This window comes from Trichomycterus rosablanca, chromosome 3 (assembly GCF_030014385.1).
Source record: "Trichomycterus rosablanca isolate fTriRos1 chromosome 3, fTriRos1.hap1, whole genome shotgun sequence".
In the NCBI taxonomy this organism is placed as follows: Eukaryota; Metazoa; Chordata; class Actinopteri; order Siluriformes; family Trichomycteridae; genus Trichomycterus; species Trichomycterus rosablanca.
Genome location: NC_085990.1, coordinates 38,991,712 through 39,018,705, shown reverse-complemented (window position 1 = coordinate 39,018,705; position 26,994 = coordinate 38,991,712). Strand labels below are relative to the sequence as shown.

The 26,994-nt window shown below is 37.8% G+C and overlaps 1 protein-coding gene across 1 annotated transcript; it reads left to right on the top strand.

Moving 5' to 3' along the window:
- Window positions 1-191: 191 nt before the first annotated feature.
- Window positions 192-22,154, top strand: capn7 (calpain 7). The gene is made up of 21 exons (XM_062991275.1): window positions 192-491; window positions 3,243-3,351; window positions 5,175-5,332; window positions 5,463-5,530; window positions 6,524-6,715; window positions 6,827-6,913; window positions 7,234-7,360; window positions 7,458-7,543; window positions 9,311-9,404; window positions 9,519-9,665; window positions 11,816-11,922; window positions 12,088-12,208; window positions 13,689-13,833; window positions 13,916-14,015; window positions 14,152-14,287; window positions 14,513-14,588; window positions 15,165-15,310; window positions 17,039-17,101; window positions 17,191-17,321; window positions 20,080-20,172; window positions 21,198-22,154. Exons 1-21 carry the CDS (start codon window positions 390-392, stop codon window positions 21,340-21,342), a joined length of 2,433 nt encoding a protein of 810 aa, XP_062847345.1. The 5' UTR covers window positions 192-389; the 3' UTR covers window positions 21,343-22,154.
- The last annotated feature ends 4,840 nt before the right edge of the window (window positions 22,155-26,994 follow it).

The following is a 26,994-nucleotide window of genomic DNA, read 5'->3' as shown; positions in this document are numbered from 1 at the left end:
AAACAAAGCCGATAGCAACCATCATTAAAGTAATCTGAATTGAAACCCTATGTAGTGGAGTTATGTAGGTGGTAAAAAGGTATTTGTAACACAGCCAATGACGTACAATCATTGCCTCGAAAACCGCCCACCAAATAGGAAGAGCCGAATTTTGTTTGTTGTTGAGCCGAATGTAGACAAGTTGATGTTAAACCGATATAACTTTATATTTTACGCTATAAAATCCAGTTAATACTAAAATTCACGCTCTATATTATCACATAATACCGTGGAAAGCGGAATGTCAATGTTTTGGCTTGAAAGCGGAGTATACTTAGCGTTAGAGACTACGCTAGCTAAAATGAAGCGATAGAGCTGTGGTGTTGATAGCTAAAATAAGCTAAAATAAAATGGACAGTAGCGCTTTGGAACTAGACGCCGTGAAATTCGCCAAGTCAGCCGTATTAAACGATCAGAAAGGAAAATACAATGAAGCAATTTTCTTCTACAAGGTAAGAACAAATACAAGTTTTCCTTATTAACCACAGGTACAACAGACAGTATACATAAAGTCCCTATTTAGCCATATAATCAGTGTTTTCTTTTTAACATGATCTGAATAAAATCGTCCACGAATTAGAAAAAGGCATCAAGTGAGCGGCAGTTCTGTTGGCGAAAACATCTTGTTGTCGGGAGGAGTCAGAGGGGAATTGCCAAACTGGTTTGAGTTGACAGGCTGGCTACCATAATTGAAATAATTACTTATGCGCTCAAAACGTCAATCTTAAGGTGGATGGACTGAAAAAGACGAAGACCAACACCTCATGTGTCCACATACTTTTGGCCATATTGTGTATATTACACCAAAAACGTATAGATTAAGCTGGGTTGTAGCATTATGCATTATACTTACTGAACCTGTTTTCCAGTTTACCAACAACTGAACATTTAATTTCATGTTTACCATGGCTTTATCCTGGTCAGGGTCTTGGCATATCAGCCGATCATGTCTGACCTCACAAATGTGCTTCTGGAAGAATGGTCAAAAATTCCCATAAACACACTCCTAAACCGTGTGGAAAGCCTTCCCAGAAGAGTTGAAGCTGTTATAGCTGCAGAGGGTGGGCTAACATCATATTAAACCCTATGTGCGTGTGAAGGCAGACGAGCGAATACTTTTGGCAGTGTATATTTTATTATTTTTCCTGTCTTGAGCCCAATGTTTCTAAGTGGTGTCCATACCCAGTCCATAAATACAGGATTGTTTTGTAGTCAGAAGTCAGGTTAACATATCTATGTTTGTTTCATAATTGTGGTCTAAATTGTTTTTTATACATGACTGACGTTTTGAAGAAAACACTGACATATTTTAAATCTGTCACCCTTCTTCATATAACCAACTACACTATTAATTAAGCAAAAATGTGCATAGGTTTTAATGCCCTTATAGCTTGTGATTTTACTTTTTGGGTTATTTGGGGTCAATTTATATTAAACTAGCTCCACTCTGATGTAAATAAAAAAGGTAGCAAGCTAAGTAGTAGTATACAATGGAGCATTTTATTGTTAATAAGTTTGAAAGAGGCTTATAAGATACAGTAGACCCTTGACTTACGAATTTATTTGGTTTTGAAGGGCTGTTCATAAGTCAAAATGTTTGTTAGTTAAACCTATTTTACCCATAAAAAAATAATGTAAATATAATTAATCCGTGCCAGACCTCCAAAACCACCCCCTTACCTAACCTTTCTAATGTCTTAAATGGTCTTTTTTGTTATAAATACAAGTATATTTTCCCTTAAATCTTAAATGATAGAATAGACATTCCTGTAAACAATAATAAACAACAATACACAGTAGTACTGTACATAAAAAAACACACATCACATTTCAGTACAGAACGTGTGCAGTACTATACACCATAATACATTTCCTTCTTTTTTTTTATAAAATGCATCTACCAGAAACAACAATAACTCTCATATTTCTATATTATTTCCTTCTTTATTTTAATAACATTGTATTTTGTAGGTGTAATTGCACAAATGTAAAAATACTTTACTCAGAGTTCCTTCTTCTCTCTCACTCACTGTCCCCTCTGTCTGATACACAGTGACAGCTGCTGGCAGGAGTAATTATACAACAACAAATGTAATAGATTTTTTTCATTTTCTCAACTCTATATATATAACGAGGCTGAAGTTAGTTACTTATTCGCGGCTTCCGATTCGTTTGGTTACTTATTCGCAGCTTCTTATTTAGCGGCTGAAGTTGGTTCCTTATTCATAAAGGGAGCGTTCGCCATGGATATTTGCTGCACACTTTATATTTTACTGACATAAATCAACTAAATGAAGACGTGAACATAATTTTTTTGGCTGATTCTCATCGTGATATTGTCAATGTAAAAATGTGATTCAAATATAATTAAAATATTTACTTTGTAAAATATTTCAATATAATGAATTTGTTATTTGTCTGGCCCAACTTGAATTATGCCACCAGTATGCTTCTGAAATTGCCCCTTTGAATCAATTTTCATGTGCACCATTGCTGAGTGTGCCATGTTGGCAGTTAGATTTTAGGTATAGAATGAACTTGGGCCAGTCTAAAATCAACTTTTTCTTACAGAGAGGGACCAGTTCTGTATGATGGATTTGTTATTTGTCTGGCCCGACTTGAATTATGCCACCAGTATGCTTCTGAATAAAAACAGGTTTTCCTTACAGTGGAAATGCAGCCTGAAAGAATGAATTGAAAAAAGATTTTACAAAGTAAATATTTTAATTATATTTGAATCACATTTTTACATTGACAAAATCACGATGAGAATCAGCCAAAAAAATTATGTTCACGTCTTCATTTAGTTGATTTATGTCGGTAAAATATAAAGTGTGCAGCAAATATCCATGGCGAACGCTCCCTTTATGAATAAGGAACCAACTTAAGCCGCTAAATAAGAAGCTGCGAATAAGTAACCAAACGAATCGGAAGCCGCGAATAAGAGAGAGAGAGAGAGAGTCAACTTGTTCGTGACGTCACATGTTTCGTGAATTTCGGTTCGTAATCCGAAATTTGTTCGTACGTTAAGTTGAAAAAGATCGTTCATAACCCAAAATGTTCGTATGGCAAACCGTTCAAAACTCATGGGTCCACTGTATTAGAGCAGGCTCTGGTTTGGGTCAGTTCTTGCTCTTGACTATGAATCAGTTAACTCTGCCTTGTGCCTTGTGAAATGACCAATTATCTTTGTTTTCCATTAGGAGGCAGCCCAGGCTCTCATCTATGCTGGCATGGCAGGATCCAAACTGGAAAACGTTCAGGAAAAAGCGAATGAATACCTGGAGCGAGTACAGACTTTACTGAATGCAGGTCAGGAATATTCAGATTTTATAACACTTGTGGAAGAAATGAGTGTGTGTGAGATTGACTGACTTCAGTAATGCTGACTCTGGCCTTGACATAATTTGAGAATGAGTGTGACTAGCAGCCTCAGGATAAAAAAACAGATCAACATGATTACGCAAAATGTAAATAATGTACAGTCCTTTATAGGCTTGTGCTTGTTTTACTTGTTACTACTGTTACAACCTTTTACCTGTTTCCATTTGTGAATGACTTCTGGAAGAAATGAATCAGTAGACATTCCATACACCTGTGCACTTACAAGTATAATTAGTTTAAATTAAAAGTATTTATTATTGTTTTTATTTCAAATTTGTGAATGTTTTATTAAAATGTAACAATAAAAAATTACATTTTGTAGTTTTAGCATGGTCATTGTATTGTATTGTATCTTTAAAAAAGACGTGTGTTTGAAACGAAGAATGTTATTTGATTAATTTAGTATTTTTCATGACTGTATAAAGCCCTACATACACCGATCAGCCATAACATTAAAACCACCTCCTTGTTTCTACACACACTGTCCATGTTATCAGCTCCACTTACCATATAGAAGCACTTTGTAGTTACTGACTGTAGTCCATCTGTTTTACTGCATGCTTTGTTAGCCCCCTTTCATGCTGTTCTTCTAAACACCTCACTGTCACTGCTGGACTGAGAATAGTTCACCAACCAAAAATATATCCAGCCAACATCGCCCCGTGGGCAGTGTCCTGTAACCACGGATGAAGGTCTGGAAGATGACCAACTCAAACAGCAGCAATAGATGAGCGATCGTCTCTGACTTTACATCTACAAGGGGGACCAACTAGGTAGGAGTGCCTAATAGAGTGGACAGAGAGTGGACACAGTATTTAAAAACTCCAGCAGCGCTGCTGTGTCTGATCCACTCATACCAGCACCACACACACTAACACACCACCACCATGTCAGTGTCATTGCAGTGCTGAGAATGATCCACCACCTAAATAATACCTGCTCTGTAGTTGTCCTGTGGGGGTCCTGACCATTAAAGAACGGGGTGAAAGCAGGCTAAAAAAGTATGTAGAGAAACAGATGGACTACAGTCAGTAATTGTAGAACTACAAAGTGCTTCTATATGGTAAGTGGAGCTGATAAAATGGACAGTGAGTGTAGAAACAAGGAGGTGGCTTTAATGGTATGGCTGATCAGTGTGTAATATAGCAGAATCAAATTCCTGTGCATGAACTGTAAAGGTACAATAATTCTGCTCTGCTTAACATGAGCTTTGTAAGCTACAGATGGTTTAAGACTACATAAATATTAAGTTGAAACAATGTGACCAAAGTAAGTGTATTATAAGAGTGAGGAAACAGACCCGAAAAACACAGAAACAAGCTGGCTTGTACATTCCTGCTGCTAGTCATATCTTTATCAGAGTTCACTCGGGTCAGAGAAGGTGTTTGTTAGCTGACAGCTCCCTTTGGCACAGGTGACTATTTTGGAATTTGGTCAGTGCAAAAAGGAAAAAAGATCTTGGAAGCATGTGTCTATAAAATGAAGTTTAAAGGTTAATGTTATTGCTAACATTACATTTTCAACATTTAGCAGACGCTTTTATCCAAGGCGACTTACAGTACTGGGACAGTTTACAGTCTAAGCAATTGAGGTTTAAGGGCCTTGCTCAAGGGCCCAACAGTGGCAACCTGGCAGTGGTGGGGCTTGAACCAGCAACCTCCTAATTACTAGTCCAGTACCTTAACCACTAGGCTAGAACATCCTAATTTTCTCAGTTAAAAAATACTGCTATGATTATGTCTCCCCACCAGTTCAAGCACAAAGCAGTGACCCGTTAAAGACCAAGCATCAGCTAGATCTTGAGCGTGCATACTTTCTGGTGACCCAGGCCTTTGACGAGGATGAGAAGGGCAACAGTGATGAGGCCATTGAACTCTACACTCAGGCTGTGGAGCTGTGCATACGAGCAGTAAGTCAACCTATCTAAATAAAAGTTCTGTACTGTACTGTTTAGTTGCTAGTAAAGTGTTTTGATAATACATTTAGTGTATCCATTATTTTTTAAGCTCTCTGTATTGATTTTTGTCGTTTTTTCACAGTCCAATGAGACGACAGATCAAACACTGCAAGTCAAACTAAAGCAGCTAGCCCGACAGGCACTAGACAGGTAAACCGAATGTTCAAACATGTAAGGCAGTGTTTTGTAAAACAACTTGGGTTTATGAAAGGAGCTTTAATCAAGTTGTCTGTCTATTATGATTTGGCTCTTCTCAAAGTCACTCAGGTCTTTATGCTGCCTATATCTGCAGCATTCCACACTCATACTACAAATAACTACCATCAGCCTAACATTTAATACAATCCTGACTGTCATCATGTCTTAGCTCATCAGTGTACATGCAATTGACTTTCAGTTTACACAGATTCTGGCACTGTATGTTAGCTTCATACTCTGATATCTGAAACAGGTACAATAACATTAGTAAATTATTCACTGCTCATACTAATATTTGATTTCATTAAAATAGAGATTGCTTCACAAAAAGCAGTTTGGTAACTTAAGAGTGAACTGTAAAAATCTTTAAACATAGTTATGTTGCTATAGCCATTCAAACAAAACACTAATAGATGGTGCCACTATATGGCCAAAGGTATGTAGACATCCCTCCTAATTCAGTTATGTAAAATAATATGCTTTAAACCAGTTTGACCAAATTAGCATCATGCTCTAACATGATTGTGCTCTTGTGCACAAAGCAAGATCTGTAAACACATGGTTTGACAGGATTGGTGTGGATTGACTTGTGTGGCCTTCATACAGCCCTGACCTCAACCTGCACTGGGATGAACAGCTTTTAACAGACACACTTTAAAACCTTGTGCAAAGCTTTCATAGAAGAGTGGAGGTTGTTTTAGCTGTGTGGGGTGGGGCAGTAGGATGTCCAAAAGCTTATGGTTAAGTGCACACACACTTTTGTTCTTATATCAGGATGTACTTTTGTTATGTTTCAGGATATAATTACATGTAATAAAAATGACAACGACTTAATTGTAAGCTGTTTGTGTTTAACAACTTTTCCGCAATATCTGTGTTCAGTGTGTTGTTAAGTGGTTCATTGACTACCAGCCTTTTCTCATACTTCTCATCTTTATGCTTCAGGGCAGAGGGATTAAAAGATAGTCTTTCAAAGCCACAGGAGAAACCTACCGTTAAAGCTACTACACCGGTGAGGCAGTACCTACCACTTGGTCCAGATTTCTCCCTCAATGACAAGCCACAGCCGGTTCATCCGGTGCAGTCGAGTGAGCCACAGGGCCAGCGTTACACGTCGGAGGAGATAGAGGTGCTCAGGTAGTAGTAGCTAGAGCTTTATACTAACATTTTGCTTACTAACATTTAAACATTTTGTTCTTGTGCCTTTTCTGTGGCATAGAGGAGACTTTTCTGGTTTGTTTATTGCAGGAAGACTTCCAAGATAAATGGAATCGAATACGTCCCATTCATGAACGTTGACCTAAGGGAACGCTTTGCATTTCCTGTTCCATTCTCGTAAGTACCAGTGGAAGATACAAAATCTAACATCTGTAATGATATGGGAGTGCTTTTGTGCCCACACCAGTGGCGAAGGTACCATTGTTATATAGGTATATATTGGAGTCATATCCTGCCATCAAAAAGATGTTCTGTTTGTGGGAAGTACATGGTTATTTTAGTTAGACAGGTCTCATTCTGCTATAACAGTGTTACGCTATAATGGTGTGGCTTCAGACACAGAGTGCGTGTGCATGCCTGCAGTCCAGATCTGACTTCTGAAAAGTGTTTTTTTGCAAATGTAGTTGTCCTTTTTTAACTTGTTTGTTGACCCATAGGGATAAATGTGGAAAGCTGGCCCTCTCACCTAAACAGTCTGCTATCTTCTCTCGCTGGGTCCGACCTGACGACATTTGCAACAATCCCACGATGATATTCACTGTGTCGAGCTTCAGCATTAAACAGGTGCCACTGTTTCCTGAATTCCAGAACTATAACTTGTGGTACATTAAGTTTGAAAATCACTGTAAATTATTGTAAGTAACATAATTTGTTTCTGCAGACGGTGGTATCGGACTGCTCTTTCGTTGCCTCGTTGGCCATTAGTGCAGCGTATGAGAGACGCTATAACAAGAAATTAATCACCAGGTAATTAATGTGACCATATCAGTGATTTTACTGTAGTAATTGTTGTATGTTGGCATATATATATATATATATATATATATATATATATATTAAACAGTGGTTCTTAGTGAAGGGGTTGTTGTAACCCAGAACTGAGTTGTGTTATCGTTATGGGTTGAATGCCTGGCCATTTTGGTTGGGTGTGGGCTTTTAAAGAAAAAAATAGAAATTCAGTGTAGCCTAGAGGTTAAAGTATTATTATTATTATTAGGTGCTTTCAATTTCAACTTATGGTGCCATATGGTCAGTCTTTCTCTAGAACTTTTTGTGTTTTGTTTGGGACTTCAGGTTTTTTAAAGGCTCATTCATTATTTCTCTCTAATTGCATACATCCATCCAGACCTGAAAGTACTAGAAGTTACTTTAAAGATGAGTGGTTTACAGCTTTTTATGCTTTTTCTTTGACATTGAGAAAGCACACAACACCACATGGAGGTTTGGGATATTGAGGGATATTGAGGGATATTGATGCTGACTCCCTATATAAATACTCATAAATACTTTTAAAGTAAAAACACTGCAGAGTAAGAGTCAACAACACTTTCTCAAGCAGCCACACGCAGGAGACGGGGCTCCCACAGGGAGACATCCTGTCAGTTACTCTGTTTAACATCAACAGTGTAGCAAGGGAGATACCAAGAGGAATCTTCTGAAGATGACCTATATATTGGTAATAGCAGGAAAAGAAGCAACATGACTTGGCAGCTCCAAATTAATATGAACAATGATGATGGGCAACCACCAATGGAATTTATCTCTCCAAACCCAAAACGTCACAAATGCCAAAAAAAGACGTTTCACCTTTGTGTGAGCTAAAACTCTTGTTAAATGCTATGATCAAAGAGATGAAACTGCTAGGACTCACACTGCACAGTAAGCTATTTAAACAGCATATCAGATACCTAAAAGTTAAATGCCTCAGTGCTTTAAATATAATAAAAGTCCTAGCTAGCAGCAGATGGGGAGCAGATTTCCACTCCCCGATGTGAACTTACAGAGCCCTTATTAGAGAGGAATAAACAATAAGCTGCAAAACCTTGACGCTATGGTTGCTATACATTAAAACCAAATTGCAAATGGAGTGGAACACCCAGAAAAACAATAAACTACATAAACTCTGTTCATCTGTAGACGGCAGACCAACTTTGACACAAATAAACATGTGGAACCAAGCCATATGCACCAGATGCTATATTGGGCATACAGACCTAACACATGCACACTTGATTAGGGGAGCGAGTGCACCTCTCTGCACGTCCTGCCTTTCCCCCTTAACAGTCAAACACATACTGATGTTGATGCGTGGGATACTGCCAAGAAAGTATGAAGTTTGCATTACCAGACACTATAGAGATAGCTTAACCCTAACGAAAATCCACTGTTCTCAAATTCTTGTAAGCGACAAACTTGAGAACCCAGATTTAGATCACTGAGCAAAATAAGAACCAGATTAGTAGTCTGAAAAAAGTGGGATGCAGAACCAAACACTTTCCAGCATGGCGTTTAAAATTCATCCATCCATCAATCAATCATTTAAAAAATGTAATCATGAAAAAATGTTATAATATTAAATACAGTTTAATACCAAGCATTTTCAAATTAAGTATTAATGAATGTTATTTTAATTTTAAATATGTTATACAGTTTCAAATAAAAGCACTACATGTCTACAATTACAGTATTACAGCAATGTTTAAGTGTGTGTCTGTTTGTGTGTGTGATCTCCAGCATCATTTACCCTCAGAACAGAAGGGGTGAGCCAGAATATAACCCTTGTGGAAAATACATGGTAAAACTGCACATCAATGGGGTTCCGAGAAAGGTACACAGGATTTGTTTGTTTTAAATGATTTACCTGCTTTGTTTTATTTAGAGAGACAAAATAGAGTCAGACATCATACTTACCAACATTCTTAAATAAATCTTTCTCTTACAGGTGATCATTGATGATTTCCTCCCAGTTGACCGTAATGGTGAGCTGCTGTGTTCCTACTCCAGTAACCGAAATGAACTCTGGGTTTCTCTTATAGAGAAGGCTTACATGAAGGTGATGGGTGGATATGATTTTCCTGGCTCCAACTCTGTAAGTATATATATATATATTTATAAAACGGATAGTTCCGGTCCTAAAATCTGATTGGCTGAGCCGCGTTCGAAGCCGTTGTAAAATCCCCGATAAACGCACACCTAGGACCACCTCACATCATTCCATATTAATACGCCACTGAATAGAAAAAGTTAATGTTATTTTCGCCCTCATGTTGCCTAGCAACACTGTTAATCGAACTATTTTGCGTCGCGGAACAATGCTTTCATTGTAAGTTTATACACAATAAATACATTTATGAATTAAACATTGTTGTATTTATTATATTTTATGTTGACCGCCGTTTTATAAAAGCAATAAGCCACTCGCTTCGCGTCGTGCCAAAAACGTCATCCCCGTGCTAAAATCACAGTAATGCACGGCCTCTCGTGGCTTATTGCTTTAATATATAACATGTATTAAAGCAATAAGCCACGAGAGGCTAAAACTTCTTTCCCCGTGCTAAAATCATAACAGTAATGCACGGTCTCGAGTGGCTTATTGCTTTTATAAAACGGCGGTCAACATAAAATATAATAAATACAACAATGTTTAATTCATAAATGTATTTATTGTGTATAAACTTACAATAAAGCATTCTTCCGCGATGCAAAATAGTTCGATTAACAGTGTTGCTAGGCAACATGAGGGCGAAAATAACAAACTTTTTCTATTCAGTGGCGTATTAATATGGAATGATGTGAGGCGGTCATAGGTGTGCGTTTATCGGGGATTTTACAACGGCTTCGAACGCGGCTCAGCCAATCAGATTTTAGGACCAGAACTATCCGTTTTATAAAGTGTGATTAGGGATGCCAATTATAAAAACATATTCTTGTTTATGACCACTGGTGATATTTAAAGCTTTTAGAACTGGTATGCCAGATGACCTTGAACAATTTGGTGCATGCATTAAAATAATTATAAAAAAAATACAGTTGCAATCAAAAATGTTCAACTTCCCCAAACCTCTCCAACCTCTACAAAATACTGCTGATCTTATAACCTACTGCTAGTCTGTATGACCTTAAGTTGGGTTACACAATGTTTAAACCACTGGGAACTCAATAACGACCCTTAATTTGCTTCAGCTGTGATGTGTTATATAAACACCACCCACAGATGTGTTCAGGGTGTGTTGTAACCATGGTGAACACTCATGAGCTATCACAAAAGATTTCCAGGACTTCAAACATTCCTAGAGACACCTTTGGGGGTACTGTCCCAAAATTCTGAACTTATGGTACAGCAGCAAACCTGCCTGGCCCAGGGAGAAAACCTCAAGTGTGCCTGGCGCTAGAAAGTGAAGGCTTATGATTAAAATAATACTATTCCCATGGTCGAGCATGGAAGTGGGTCAGTGATGATGGCATGACACAATTGTATTAAAGGCAATTGTAGCCTAGTGGTTAAGGTACTGGTCCAGAAATCAAAAGGTTGCTGGTTCAAGCCTCACCACTGCCAGGTTGCCCTTAACCCTCAATTGCTTAGATTGTATACTGTCATAACTGTAGTCGTTTTGGAGAAAAGCGTCTGCTAAATGCCGAATATGTAAATGTAAAATGTAGACATGCTGTGATGCATGCATACGGAAGGGCTTGAATATCTGCCAAGTACAACGCAACAAGAGTATTTGTTTTTATGACACTAATTTATTATAGGCACCTCCTGCTGTTAGCATTGATTAAACAATTCAATATTTGGCAGTTATTTAATATATTTTTTATGGCTGGCCAATGGGGCTCAGTTTTCTAAAGCTGTGCAGTTTGTCCTAGTCAAAAACAGCTACCAGTATAAACATGCTTTACCACTCACTGTATATGAGAATATTCATTTAATTATTCTGATATTTTTTACTGTGATGCTTATTAAGTTTTGTAATAACTACCCACTTCAGTAGACTATGCATCGAATAAAAAAACACATAAAATTTAACCCAAAAGTACCAAATGTCTTCGTTTCAAATGAGAGAAAGTAAAGATAATGGCAATCTGAGACCAACATGACTGTAAATAAGATCAGTGTAAGATAAGATTGTTGCACTGAACAAGCCAAGTAACAATTTGGAGAAATATTTTATTGTTGACATTCTTAATGCTTTATCATTTTTACTCATATTTGTAATGTTATTTGTTCCTGTCTTGTAGAATATTGACCTGCACGCGCTGACTGGCTGGATTCCAGAACGCATTGCAATGCACTCAGACAATCAGTCCTTTAGCAAGGATGACACCTTCCGCATGCTTTACCAAAGGTGAACGCACATGCAAGAAGTAACTTATCCACACACACACACTCAACTTTACACATCATTATTTATTTATTTATTTTTTATTAAATGCTCTGTTTGGTGGGTAGAACTTTTTGGTAGCACTTTTGAGAACAAGTGCCTATAATTTATAATATAATATTTTAACAGGTTTCACAAAGGAGATGTTCTCGTTACTGTAGCAACTGGTGTCATGACGGAGGAGGAAGGGGACAGGTGGGGCTTAGTGCCCACACATGCCTACGCCGTGCTAGACATCAGGGATTACAAGGCAAGTTTTGATACACACTTGATTTGATTTTGGTAAGAGACACACACACAATCACCGAGCACTTTATTAGGGACGTGTTTGGAATGTTCATCACCTACCATACAGAGGAAATATCTGGGTATACAATTACTGACTGTAGCCCACTTGACACTTATATGGTAATGACATTGTAGCAGATGCAGTTGTGTTGGGATTTTGAAACACCTCACTGTCAGTGCTGGGTGGAGAATAGTGCTTTAACCAAAATTCAATACATGTGGCTTTTTTTGGCCTAATAAGGAGGCCAGTAAGTTTAAACACTATTTTAAAATCTCAACAACCCTGCTGTACCTGATACATTCTTACCAGAACAGCACACACTACCATGTCATTACATTGTTAGTGTCATTGGAGTGCTGATAATGGTCCTCCACCCAAACATCTTCTAGTCAGTGGAGGTACTATGGGGTTCATTTGATTGATAAATGGAGTTCAGTGTACAGAGCAACATGTGGGCTTGTATACCAACAAAGTTTATAAGTGTGGCTTATAATATAATCAACATGCATTTACCTGGTAGGTGTACCTAAAAAGTGCTTGGTGAGTTTCAAACAACACATCTACAATTACAACATATTAGATTTTTTCCTTATGTGAAAAGTGGATCAAACCCAATGTGTTTTATGGGTTGGAGTCAGAAATTATTATTGTGCAAGCTGGGTAAACAAGTGCCAAAATGACTGAAAGAGGACGGTCCTGCAGCAAAGCAGAAATAGCTTGTAAATATTTGTGCCGGGAAACGAATAAAAAATTGCTGGATGAGGTCCATAAAAATACGATGTTCTAATGTTTTTAAACTTTATTAGCATGTGCACAGTAGAGCAGTACATCATTAGACAGGAACACTAAGACATGATTGCTGCCAGAAATAGTAAACATAATTGTTGCTTCGACCCCATTTTACTTGGTTTTGTATTTTATTATTTTTGTATTTGCTGTTTTGGATAGTTATTTGGAATTGTTTGGATTGCTATTTTCTTGGAATAATGATTTACTTTTGTTTTTTTGTAGACAAATTGTAAAATAAATGTGAGCCCACCATCTTGTACCATTTAAATTTTTATTGTGAATTGAAATGTTATAATTGATTTTTTAATTTACATTTAAGTTGTAATTAGTATTGTTTATATTTTTTTATACTACCAAACCTAATACTAAACTAAATTAAACTGAAAATCCTGCGCATGGTTTTTAAAATGTACATTTTAAAAATGTATTTTATTGTAAATTTAAGAGGCTTATTTTAAAGGTTTTGTTTAGGTTTATTTATTTTTTAAATTATCTAATGTTTTATTTTGTAGGTGTCATTTTCTATTATTAGAAAAACTGTTTAGCTATCTGCATTTGTCTTGTTGTCTTACCTTTACATTTTAAAAGGGCAACCATATTATCTAAACTATCAACTTATTATTATTATTAATATCATTTTTGTGGGCTTCAGGGAAAGCGTTTCCTGCAGCTAAAGAACCCTTGGAGCCATCTCAGGTGGAAGGGCCGCTACAGCGAGCGGGATGAAAAGAACTGGACTCCGGACCTACTTAAATACCTCAATTTTGATCCCAAAACAGCAAAAAAGTTTGATAATGGTGAGAGGAAACCATTTAGGGCTTAAAACTAAAAGACATAAATACATGAAGAGCTATGGTCTGACTTAATGATGTGTTTTAGGTGTGTTCTGGATTATCTGGGAGGACTTGTGCCAATACTACGATGTCATTTATCTGAGCTGGAATCCCAGCCTGTTCAAAGAGTCCTCCTGCATACACAGGTCAGTAACATAACTATTACATGTGAGAGGCATCATTAAAGTATACATTGGTTCAGAGCGATGGTGGTAGCTGTAACAAAGGCTGATTTAAATATGCAGGTATGCATTTACTCTGATTTCTGACTTGGCTTTGCAGTTGCTGGGATGCAAAACATGGCCCAGTGAAAGATGTCTATAGTTTGGCCAATAACCCTCAGTACAAGCTGGAAGTGCAGTGTCCACAAGGAGGCGCTGCAGTGTGGGTGCTGCTAACGAGACACATCACCGACAAGGTATGATTTAGTTACTGTTAGCTCCTGTAATGCTGTTTAAGTAGATAATTTCAAGTCTTTTTTAACAGTTAATATTTAAATAGAAAATGGAGCTACACAGATTGGTAGCTGATAAAAAAGATACCATATTAAATCACAAAGCCTTCATTGTTATTTTAATCATATTGTCACTTTATCTTAATGTTGCTAACTGTTTCATTTCTTTTTTTTTCTTTTACTTTTAAGGATGACTTCGCTCAAAACCGAGAGTTCATCACTTTAGTGGTTTACAAGAATGATGGCAAGAAAGTTTACTATCCAAGTATGTATCTTGTGAATAATCATAAAAGGCAATAATAGAACTGACATTGAAAACATTTTTAGCAGTCCTTCTTTGATCAGTTTTGATCCACAGTCTGTTTTTGTTTACTTTATTTACAGTGAGTATCTATGACTATTTTGCTTATTGTGTTACTTTTAGTAAATTGTGAAAAGAGTTATGGATGGTAAAACACTGTGACAGTTGTGTTTTAATAATAGCACTAATAAAAGTTTTATTTTATTTCATTTTTCTAAACTGCTTTGTCTTGTTCAGGGACACAGCAGGTCCTATTTTACTAGGCAGGAATACACTGGACAGTGCACCACTGCATTGCAGGGCTTTAGCCATCCCATATCCACCCCCTACCCTATATCATTTCCAGACATAGCCCATCACGACTTTACAGACTGTGAGATTTTAATCCAGACCTCAGCAATTGTGGGCTAGCATAACAGACTGCTGTGTCATCTGAGTGCCTTAATAATAGTTAATAGACCCAATTTACCAGTTTAACGATTATTTTGTTTGGAAATTTGCAAGTACAAAATTTTCTGTTCCCCTCTGTGTCTGTTTTAGCTGAACCTCCACCCTATATTGATGGCATCAGGATCAACAGCCCACATTACCTAACCAAGATCAAACTGACCAGTGCTGGGACTCACACTTTTACACTGGTCGTGTCTCAATACGAAAAGCAAAATACCATCAACTACACAATAAGGGTAACATTTTCCGTCTTGACTCTTTTGCTCTGGTTCCCACGTCTGAGCATGTGTGAAGGCAGTTTTTAAGACTAGTTGTGGTGCAGGGTACCAATCTGCAGTGCTCCTAAGGGTCTAGAGTTAATATCAAGTGAACTGTACCATGTATATCTGTAAATACACAATACGGTCAAAAGTACTTTGACTAATTGAGTTTAAGTCTTCCAGCCACACCCATTGCTGAAGGTATGTATTGTAAATGTGTAAAATAAATGAGATAAAATGAGTGCACAAAAGCGATGTCCTTAAAAACATGGTTAGGTGGGTTGTGTGACCTCAACCCATTTTAACACCTTTCAGAGAGTTGGAACATTGATTGCAAGACAGGCTTCTCCTGCAGCAGCAGTGCCTGACCATACAAATGCTTTATGGAATGAACGGCCATGAATTTGTACATACATACATGCACATTTTAATAATCTAAATTGAGCAAATGCATTCAAACTGTGCACCAAAATTAGCTGAAAAATTCCATATTCAAGCTTGTTCTTTGTGAAGTATGTTAATTTATTTGCAGTTAAAAAATAAACAAAACATTATAAGCATGGTGTAAGACTAAATAGTCTTTTTTCCTGATGTTTAAAAAGATAATAGGATCAGTGACTTTTTAGTAGTCACAACTAGGGCTGCAACTATCGATTATTTTTGTAATCGAGTATTCTATCGATCGTTCCAGCGATTAATCGAGTAATCGGATAAGAAATACTTTTGCTTTAACAAAGAGCAAAAACAAATACATATTAGATTAAATAAGACATGTTTCTTAAACCAAACTGTACATTTTTATTCCTTGCATACAGGACAGTTTAACATTTTTTAAATGCAAAAATAAATAAATCAAAAATAAATCAATTTACTTTTAAAATGTAAACAGGCAACCTGAAACATCAGGTCATCAAGTCATAAATAATAATAAACAAAAATACATGAACATAAGCCTGTAATTTGTGCAACTTTCAAAACTCAAAGTTTCAGCTACAGCTCACGCAGAACATAAAGCTTTAATATTTTGTTGGGAGGTTTTGTGGTGTTTGTAGGGGGATAAAAATCTGTCAGGATTGTGTCTCTAGATGAGGTAGATCTGGTGTGTGTGTGTGTGTGTGTTTGCCTAAATCTTCATAAAAGCCTGTGGTGGTTGAAACGAAGTAAAGTCAGTAAACATGAGTAAAGTAAACACGACGCTCTGATGGTGTGGATGTTATACTGAGTTTTAGTTTTATCAGCTTAAAATGATCTCAAACTTTCTGTGGTTTTCTCTGTCCAGTCTCCTCCTGTTCGCTATTTTCTCTCTATATTTTGCAGTCCGCGCTATCAAATCTCGGCTGCGTCCTAAACTGATACGTTCAGTTCGCAGGAGCGGCGAACGTGTCCAAATACGTAGTGTTCATTAAACTGTCCGCAAAAAGAACCCGGATTAAGTCCTGTTAAGTTCTGTTTATGTTTAAGATATTTGGGACGCAGCCCTCAGATTCTTCACGTCACCTGCACACAGCGTTAAACACGCTGCGCAAAAGTGAAAGTCGTCCGTGTAAAACACTGTGAGCTGTATATGGTTGTGCGGATTAAACGATTCCTCGATGCAAAAAATTTGAATCGATGATTTTTAGTAATCGATTTACTCGAGGAATCGTTTCAGCCCTAGTCACAACACATCTAATTGATTTGGTTTATTCTTATATTTCTTTCCAGGTCTACTCAGTGTGCAAGTTTAATTTCTCCAAAATCCCATCACCCTTCACTCATACAAAAAGGGTAAGAAAACGGGTCAGATTTCCAGCCAGAAACAAGTTCAGCGTGCAGTGTGTTTGTGCTTTTTTTCTTATTCTTCTGTATCTGTGCAGATAAATGGACAGTGGAAAGGGATCAGTGCCGGAGGCTGTGGGAATTACAAGGACTCTTACAAACATAACCCAATCTACCAGTTCAACCTGGAGAAATCAGGACCTCTGCTTATTGAACTCCGTGGCTCCCGGTAAGAGGCTGCACGTCTCCTTTTTAAAAATAAAATACAGTAAATATGTATGTACAGAGACTATTGCATGCACATTTTGTCCCTCTTTTATTATTATTATTATTATTATTATTATGCACGTTTTTCATTGAGAATGAGTATATGGTGTAGCCTAATTAGGTTATAGTTCTAGGACCAGGCAGCCAATACATTAGGGACAGTGGTAGCCTAGTGGGTAGAGTGTTGGGCTACCACCTGAAAGGTTGAGAGTTCGAATCCCAGCTCTGCCATGGAGCCACTGTTGGGCCCTTTAGCATGGCCTCTAACCCTCTCTGCTCCAGGGGCACCGTATGATGGCTGACCCTGCGCTCTGATATCAGCTTCCAAAACAAGCTGGAATATGCGAAGAAAGAATTTTGTTGTACTGTACACCTGTATATGCATATATGACAAATAAAGGCATTCTATTATATTCTAATACATACTCTTTTAATGTCATCAGTCAGTAATAATTACACTTTACATGCCTTTCCCCCATATTTCTCCCAATCTAGTCATATCCAATTACCCGATCACATATACAGTGTATCACAAAAGTGAGTACACCCCTCACATTTCTGCAAATATTTTATTATATCTTTTCATGGGACAACACTATAGAAATAAAACTTGGATATAACTTAGAGTAGTCAGTGTACAGCTTGTATAGCAGTGTAGATTTACTGTCTTCTGAAAATAACTCAACACACAGCCATTAATGTCTAAATGACTGGCAACATAAGTGAGTACACCCCACAGTGAACATGTCCAAATTGTGCCCAAAGTGTCAATATTTTGTGTGACCACCATTATTATCCAGCACTGCCTTAACCCTCCTGGGCATGGAATTCACCAGAGCTGCACAGGTTGCTACTGGAATCCTCTTCCACTCCTCCATGATGACATCACGGAGCTGGTGGATGTTAGACACCTTGAACTCCTCCACCTTCCACTTGAGGATGCGCCACAGGTGCTCAATTGGGTTTAGTCCATCACCTTTACCTTCAGCTTCCTCAGCAAGGCAGTTGTCATCTTGGAGGTTGTGTTTGGGGTCGTTATCCTGTTGGAAAACTGCCATGAGGCCCAGTTTTCGAAGGGAGGGGATCATGCTCTGTTTCAGAATGTCACAGTACATGTTGGAATTCATGTTTCCCTCAATGAACTGCAGCTCCCCAGTGCCAGCAACACTCATGCAGCCCAAGACCATGATGCTACCACCACCATGCTTGACTGTAGGCAAGATACAGTTGTCTTGGTACTTCTCACCAGGGCGCCGCCACACATGCTGGACACCAACAAGTTTATCTTGGTCTCGTCAGACCACAGGGCATTCCAGTAATCCATGTTCTTGGACTGCTTGTCTTCAGCAAACTGTTTGCTGGCTTTCTTGTGCGTCAGCTTCCTTCTGGGATGACGACCATGCAGACCGAGTTGATGCAGTGTGCGGCGTATGGTCTGAGCACTGACAGGCTGACCTCCCACGTCTTCAACCTCTGCAGCAATGCTGGCAGCACTCATGTGTCTATTTTTTAAAGCCAACCTCTGGATATGACGCCGAACACGTGGACTCAACTTCTTTGGTCGACCCTGGCGAAGCCTGTTCAGAGTGGAACCTGTCCTGGAAAACCGCTGTATGACCTTGGCCACCATGCTGTAGCTCAGTTTCAGGGTGTTAGCAATCTTCTTATAGCCCAGGCCATCTTTGTGGAGAGCAACAATTCTATTTCTCACATCCTCAGAGAGTTCTTTGCCATGAGGTGCCATGTTGAATATCCAGTGGCCAGTATGAGAGAATTGTACCCAAAACACCAAATTTAACAGCCCTGCTCCCCATTTACACCTGGGACCTTGACACATGACACCAGGGAGGGACAACGACACATTTGGGCACAATTTGGACATGTTCACTGTGGGGTGTACTCACTTATGTTGCCAGCTATTTAGACATTAATGGCTGTGTGTTGAGTTATTTTCAGAAGACAGTAAATCTACACTGCTATACAAGCTGTACACTGACTACTCTAAGTTATATCCAAGTTTCATGTCTATAGTGTTGTCCCATGAAAAGATATAATGAAATATTTGCAGAAATGTGAGGGGTGTACTCACTTTTGTGATACACTGTAGTTTCCTCTACTGCTGCAGATCTCCACTCCTGAGTGTCGTACACGCACCTCTGACACGTGTGCGAAGCCGACCGCTTATTTTCACCTGCACAAGGCAAGCTCATATGGTGATCAGTGCCATTTACGTTTTTGGCATTTATCAGGCGCTTTTATCCAAAGCACCTTACAGTACTGGGACAGTATACTGTAAGCAATTAAGGGTTAAGGGTCTTGCTCAAGGACCCAACAGTGACAGCCTTCCAGTGGTGGAGTTTAAACCAATGACCTTTTGATTACTAGTCCTGTACCATAACTGCTAGTCTACAACTTCACATATGGAGAGTCACACATCAATCTCCATTATCCCCGTCCCTGTGCTGGCACCATCAATTGGCCAACAGAGGCCATAATTGCATCAGTCATGAGGAATCCTCTCCGGCATTCTCTCCCTCGGACAAGCCTATCATTGTCTGTATAGGTGCCCGGACCTGCCGGGAGCAAAGCTGAGATTCGAACTTGCAATTATGTTACTTAGTATGCATGATCAGAGATCAAAACAGAACAGGTGGTGGTAGGGATGTAATTAACTGGAAATATAAAGGATTTATACATATTGATTATTGTATGTTTTACAGGCAGTACAGTGTGGGATTCGAGGTTCTAACCGTGTCCACTGTGGGAGACACAGGAAACTCCAACCTCCAGAAAAAGAACAGTGGAGATTACAGGTAATGTTTTACTGTTTTCTGTAGGACAAACACACATAATTGTGCATAGAGGCTAATTCGTTTTTATTGTCGAGGTGTGTGAGTGCTGGGAATCGGACAGTAATATATCAATAAAAAAAAGTACTAGTTAATCTTCTACAGTTGTCACAAAGTCTATAGTTTTTCTTGTATGTGTATGTACGTTTCATTACACAAAGTACAAAGTTGTATTCTATCTCCTTATGCTACTAATGCTGCTATTCCTGCTACTACGTCTGCTAGACATCTCCTCCTGCATTTTCTCCACAGACACTGGGAAAATGAATTCACTAATGAACAGAATGACTAAGACTCCTTTTTCAAACTCTGTTTTGTAGATCTTAAATGTCATTCTCTTCGATCCTTTGGTTTTGATATATATATATATTTTTTTTTTTTACAATTGGGTGGCACACCAGAAGTTGAGTGAATGGGTCAATGGGTTAATGAGTGGTAGAACCCGGTTCTTGCCTTGAAACCAGTGTTTCTGGGTTCTTCAGACTTTTGGTTAGAATAATGTATTCTGAAGATAAATGAATAAACAGATAAATTAATAATTAAAGTCATTTGAAATATTTTAGTAAATATTATGTTCTTTTTTCTTTCTATTTTTCCCTAATCTTTCTGCTTGATTTAAAAAAAAAAAAGTCTTTTATTTCTTGCATTTTTCAATGTAATATTTAAAATGGGCGGCACAGTGTCTAAATGGGTAGCACTGTCACATAAAACAAGCAGGTCCTGGGTTTGATCCCAAGGTGGGGCGGTCCGGGTCCTTTCTGTGTGGAGTTTGCATGTTCTTCCCATTTCTGCGTGGGTTTCCTCCAGGTGCTCCGGTTTCCTCCCACAGTCCAAAGACATGCAAGTGAGGTGAACTGGAGATACAAAATTGTCCATTACTGTGTTTGACATTAAAACATGTAAACTGATGTGAACCCCACCCCCTTGTATCATATCCTCATGTTATTTTTTCTTTTCATCTCATATTTGTCTATCTATCCACTCATCAGGTGTGGATTTTGCTATATGGAGCTGGAACACATTCCAGCAGGCATTTACAACGTCATCCCCACCACCTTCCTGCCAAAACAAGAAGGACCCTTCTTCCTGGATTTCAGCAGTGCCACTCCTCTTCGAGTGTCTCAGCTTCAGTGAGAAAAATAACCAGCTCAGTAAGCTGTTGTACTGCAGCAAAGTAAAGCCTGTAGCCTTTAACAGATTATTGACCATCTCACAACTCCAATGGTCTGGGCATGTTTGCTGTCCCTCCACTCCATCTGGCAGCATGAATGTTGATTATTTCTGCCTCTGTTGCTACAGTATGTGGTACGACTCAATTACAGACTGTTTACTTGTCATTGTCTGGTTCGTCTGGCTCTCTGTTTATTGCGCAGTTCTTGTAATGAGTTGGATAAACAAGTCTTGTGTAGCTATACATGATCTCATAATTCAAAACGGACAGCATTGGCACTCTATTGAATGCTCCCTAAGGTTGTTTGATGTTCTGGATTGGGTTACAACCTTTTCGCTTTAACTGTTTGTCAAGTCTGCTTTTAACTTGCAAAATAATCTTTCACTGCATGAAAATTTTCTTCATACAAATACATACAGCCATGTGTTGTCTTAATTCAATTTCTGTTGACAAACACACCTACAAACAGCATTTTTCTGGATGTGTCCGAAACCATGTTCTATGTACATAGAACAACAAAGCCTGTACCTAGAGTTCTACTTCTAGGTAAAAATCCTAATCCATCATAGTAATTCTACATTCTCACCTAGGTTTAAAATGAATTCCACTTTAAAGATGTGTATTCTTGTTAGACGGAAGATCAGAAATGGCTTTGCCTGTTAAATTCATGAGAAAAAGCTCAAGAATGATGCACAGAATAATGTTGTTGACAGATTAATGTACTCAGGAGATTGCAATAAACTAGTGGACTTCACAGGGTCGTGTAATAAATGAAGATACCGTTTGCTTGTTGTTTTTGTAACTTAAAGGGATGTTCTGGCTAGAATTTAGATTTAACGTGTTATTTAGTGTTCTGTTCTGCAGTCTAGAATCTCGGCACTTTGCTTTATTAAATAGTGTTGGTGGCTCACAGGTCCTGGTTAGATTAGGGCAGTTGTAGCCTAGCGGTTAAGGTACTGGACTAGTAAGCAGAAGGTTGCTGGTTCAAACTCCACCACTGCCAGGTTGCCACTGTTGGGCTTTTGAGCAAGGCCCTTAACCCTCAATTGCTTAGACTGTATAATGTAAGTCGCTTTGGATAAAAGCATCTGCTAAATGCTGAAAATGTAAATCCTGGCTTTGGTTACTGTCTGTGTGGACTCTGACCTGTTCTCTCTGTATACGAGTATTCCATTTTTCTCCTACATCCGAAAACATGGCAGTATGCTAATTGGCTACTATAATTAAGTCTACCTAGGTGTAACTCTATCCCTCCTTCTAGGGATAGAGTTTAATGCCTAATGACTACTCATCATCGCTCATGCCTTGTGTAATGAGTATTACACTCTTTAATTTGTATGCACAAAGACTTAAGAGGATAAATATAGAAACCTAAAACTGGGAGTTTGTTAAGTTTTTGACTTTGTGTCGGATGAGATTGTGGTACTAATTACAAATTACAGCACCCACGTTACCGCTGTTGTGCACCAAAAAGACAATGTTAAAGTGATGGTTAAAGCATTCATTCGGCCAGAATGTCCCTGCAAGTGTGGTTGATGTCGTGTGCAGCACTCTTTTATCTACGTATTTAATCGTCTTTTCTATTTCCAGCTCTACAATTTTGCTACTTTTAAAATTACATCTAGAAATAATGTTCAAGTTTTCTACTTCTGTTTTTAGCAAAGGGAATTTAAAGCCAAAAGGATGTGTATAGTAGTTTCTTACTCTAGATGGGAGTGCATTAGTTTAATGTACATGGGTAATGTCTTCCATGGTTTTACAAACACATTAATTATTTGCTTTGCTGTTTAGTATTTAAGCCACTCAACTATATTTGTGTTTAGTGCAAATAAAGAAAAGAAGAAAAACTGAAGGTCTTAATATGAAGATTATATATGTGGCTTAATAAATGTTTAATGATAAATGAAATGTTAAAATAATTTGAAATGTATGTACAATATGTCATAACATTCTTAGAAATCTGTAAATTGACTAACAGTGTTCAAGAAACAACTACCAATGTTGACTTACTGTATCCACCAATAGATTTTACTATTTAAACAGTGATAGTTGTGGCTAGAACAAATTTTGAAATCAGTTAAAAATTATTTACTGGTGTTAACAACAGAACTTGTATATAAACTGAACTCTGTAGTCTCCTCATTTTACAATTTTAGGACAATCTATATTGTCAGTATTGACAATTTCATACATGTTTATGTAACATTCAGTTTCCCACCTGACATGGTAAACTAAACCATTACAACCCTGACTTAAAATTGACTGGCATTACTTATTTTAACATTTTCTTTTAACCAAGGCAGCAAATGTATTGCTTGGAAATTGCAATTGAGGAAATTAATTAATTTACTTCTAACAAGTTTTCAATAATTGAAACTTTAAAAGTCGACTGTTTGGCAATTCCATGTTTTAAGATGTTGTAGATATTTATGTAGAATTTTATAAGACGGATCTTCAAAAAGTTTCTGCACTTTTATATTTTTTTATAAACAGTGAGGTCAGGAGCAGTAATTAGTCGTGTCTAAGAGAGCTATAGTCTGGATTTAGCGCCATCTGATTTTAGCGCCAGAAGATTTTCATGTGGTGATGATGTGAAAGCAGTGGTGCATCAGTGGCTACACACTCAACCAAAAACATTTTTTGCTGAGGGCATTAAAAAGTTGGTACGACGCTGGGAAAAAATGCATTAAAAGGTAACTGTAGAAAAGTGATGTCATTTGTTTTGAAAATTCTTAATAAATAGTTTTAAAAAATGCAAAAACATTTTGAAGAACCCTCATATATAAACATTTTTAGAGTCGAGCAACGAACAAAATTAGTCCTAACTGGAGTCAGTTGGTTCTGTGTGTCAGTTGTTGTAACAGCTTTCTCTATTATACACTGTTGTATCAGATTTTTTTTCTCTTAACAAAGCAGTCGATCCTTCTTTTGTGTGTGTGAGAGAGAGAGAGAGAGAGAGAGAGAGAGAGAATGGTGACCTGCTGGTAACAGCACTGCCTGATTTATCAGGGTTCAAATCCCAGGCAAGGCTTACAAATACAAAAGGCACATAGCAGTACATGAACCTAGCCATTAAGGAGACACGTGTCTGTGCACCTTTAATGCCGGTCCTAAGCCTGGGTTGCATTATGAAGGACATTTGGCATGAAAAAGTAAAACTTAAAGGTTCTGATTAGGAAATGATTTGTCCACAGAAATAGTCTTTTTTATGGCTCGTTCACTGCTATTTAAAAATGTGACCAAAAAAAATCAAGGCAAACATGATAAAAATGAAGGAATAACGGTGAAAAGCTTGATGAGTAAAAATTACTTTATTTTCATCTAAAACAGCTTCACAAACAAAAACATTCACAATAACACAAGTTTGTTTCTTATGTACCATCTGTTTTCTATCATAACTAGCAAAAAACTGCTAGAACATGAAGCACACATATACACAGTTTACTGACTAGAAGTGAAGCTGTGCTTGTACCTCAGTCTGGAGCAGTAGAAGCTACTAAAGTACTCAACTGTTTAATTGTGGTTCACTGACTCTTCTGCTCAGTCTCTCTAAATGCTTACAATGGATCAACAGTTTTTTTAAATGATGTTAAGACAGATAAATCTATAGTAGAATACTAGGGTATTGTTATTCTACCCTCTATCCCTATTAACCTTTTCCCCAAAAGTTAAAAGAGGATACAGATTAAGTTCTTAATTTTTAAATGATCTTTTCAGAATTCTAAGTGCTTAATACAGATGTGTGGCAAGTTGCCTGCAAAATCAGTCAATAATAGGCAATGTCAAATCACTTGATTTGTTGGGGAAAAAAAACCCCTAATAAATAAATGGGGTGCTTAGGTGCAACAACTAAGTGCTACAAGTCTGATCAGGGTGCTCTAAAATTAAATACCAGTATTTCACAGATTTTAGGACTGATATTATAGAACTTGGCTTGGTTTTCATTTTACACAACTTTAAGACACTCCTGGTGATTGAAATATTGCAAGTAAACTGGTTTATCACAGTATGAGATTGATTGTTCATCATTATTTTTCTGTTTTACTACCACTGCATCAGGGTCAGGGTCATGGTTGACCTGGTTTACGTAGAAACACTAGGCACAATGCAGTAACACAGAATGCCGATCCATCATAGGCCCCTGCCAAACAGACATAATCCATTATGTTTGAACGTAGATACCCGATCGGCCGCGCCACAGGGGATTTGAAATTTGGATCTCAGTGGTACTGGGATAGCCTAATTTACTGCTGCTCCACCCAAATATCTTGATAGTTCAGTTTGTTTCCTTGCCAAGAAATTTTAGGATTTGGTCAGGTTTGATCAAGTCATGCAGTAAATTGGTAAATTACTGTTACACGAATTGCACTTGTCCTTCATTAATAAATAGGTTAGAATGTCTTTAAACAGTATTTACGGCATTAAGCAGACACTGTTACAGTTATCACTGAATACAAGCAAAGCATTTGGGACCTAAGGGCTTTGCTAAAGGGCACACAGTGAAAGCAGGCAGTGATTGGATGGGTACCAGTGATCTGATATCTAGTACAGTTCCCTAACCACCAAGCTATCACTGGCCTTCTCTTATTAAACTACAGAAGCCCCAATACATTTGTAATATTATATATTTTTTAAACATTTCTAGGTAACTGTAAAGAAGGAGTGCATAGATAATAACAGACAAAAGAAATTTTTTAAAAAGTAGCTGTAAGTAATTGTCAGATTATACGTTAACGAACTAACTCGAGTTATAAACACATCATAAACATATTTTTCCATGTAAAATGAATCCCATCAGAATAGGGCATTAGCCTGTCTTTTACAGCAACGCATACACATTGCTGGAGTACAGGTCATAATGAAGTGTTGCTGAGGTTTACATTAATGATGTAGAAGTCAGGTGTAGAACACAGTGTTGATAAATTCTGCATGGCTGAGTCTGTTTCCTTTCAGCTTGAGCCATTTATTGCACTAAAGAAGCAACCAAGTAAAGTTCTGGGTGCTTTTAGTGATGAACATGCTTTTTTGGTTGCTTCCATTTCATCATATGTTGCGGGAGTGACTGTGGTAGCTCAGAGAGCTTTGATCAAATTTACAGTGTGAAAGGACCAGGGCAAAGAAACCATGTAAATGACTATTGTTTACCTCTTTGTTCATGTTTCTCTACTGAAACTTTTTGTACTCTACATGTAAACAAATTCTGAAAAATAATCCCATTTCTTCTGAAAACATACATATTCCAAATACTCCGATATGTAGCAGTCTATCCATTCTACATGACTGGTGCTTTACACCACCAGTAATCTGTAAAATCTGCAACGTATCTGAATTGGTTTCCTTCAGGTACCAAATTTTTCTACAACATTACAAGAGCATCCCAGCTACTTTAAATGGCCTCTTGGTAAGAGCGTGTGTGTTATGCTCTATAATGGGCTGGTTCATGCCTTGCACCAATTACTTCTGGGATAGGTTCCATATCTGCTATCTCATGAAAAATAAAGTCTATAAGGCAGTCTATAAGTTTGGACCAAAATGGACAGCTGCCCACTTTTCATGAAGGTATGTCATGTCCGTGACGGTATGGAACATGCTGCGAATTAAGCCTTCTTAAGCAG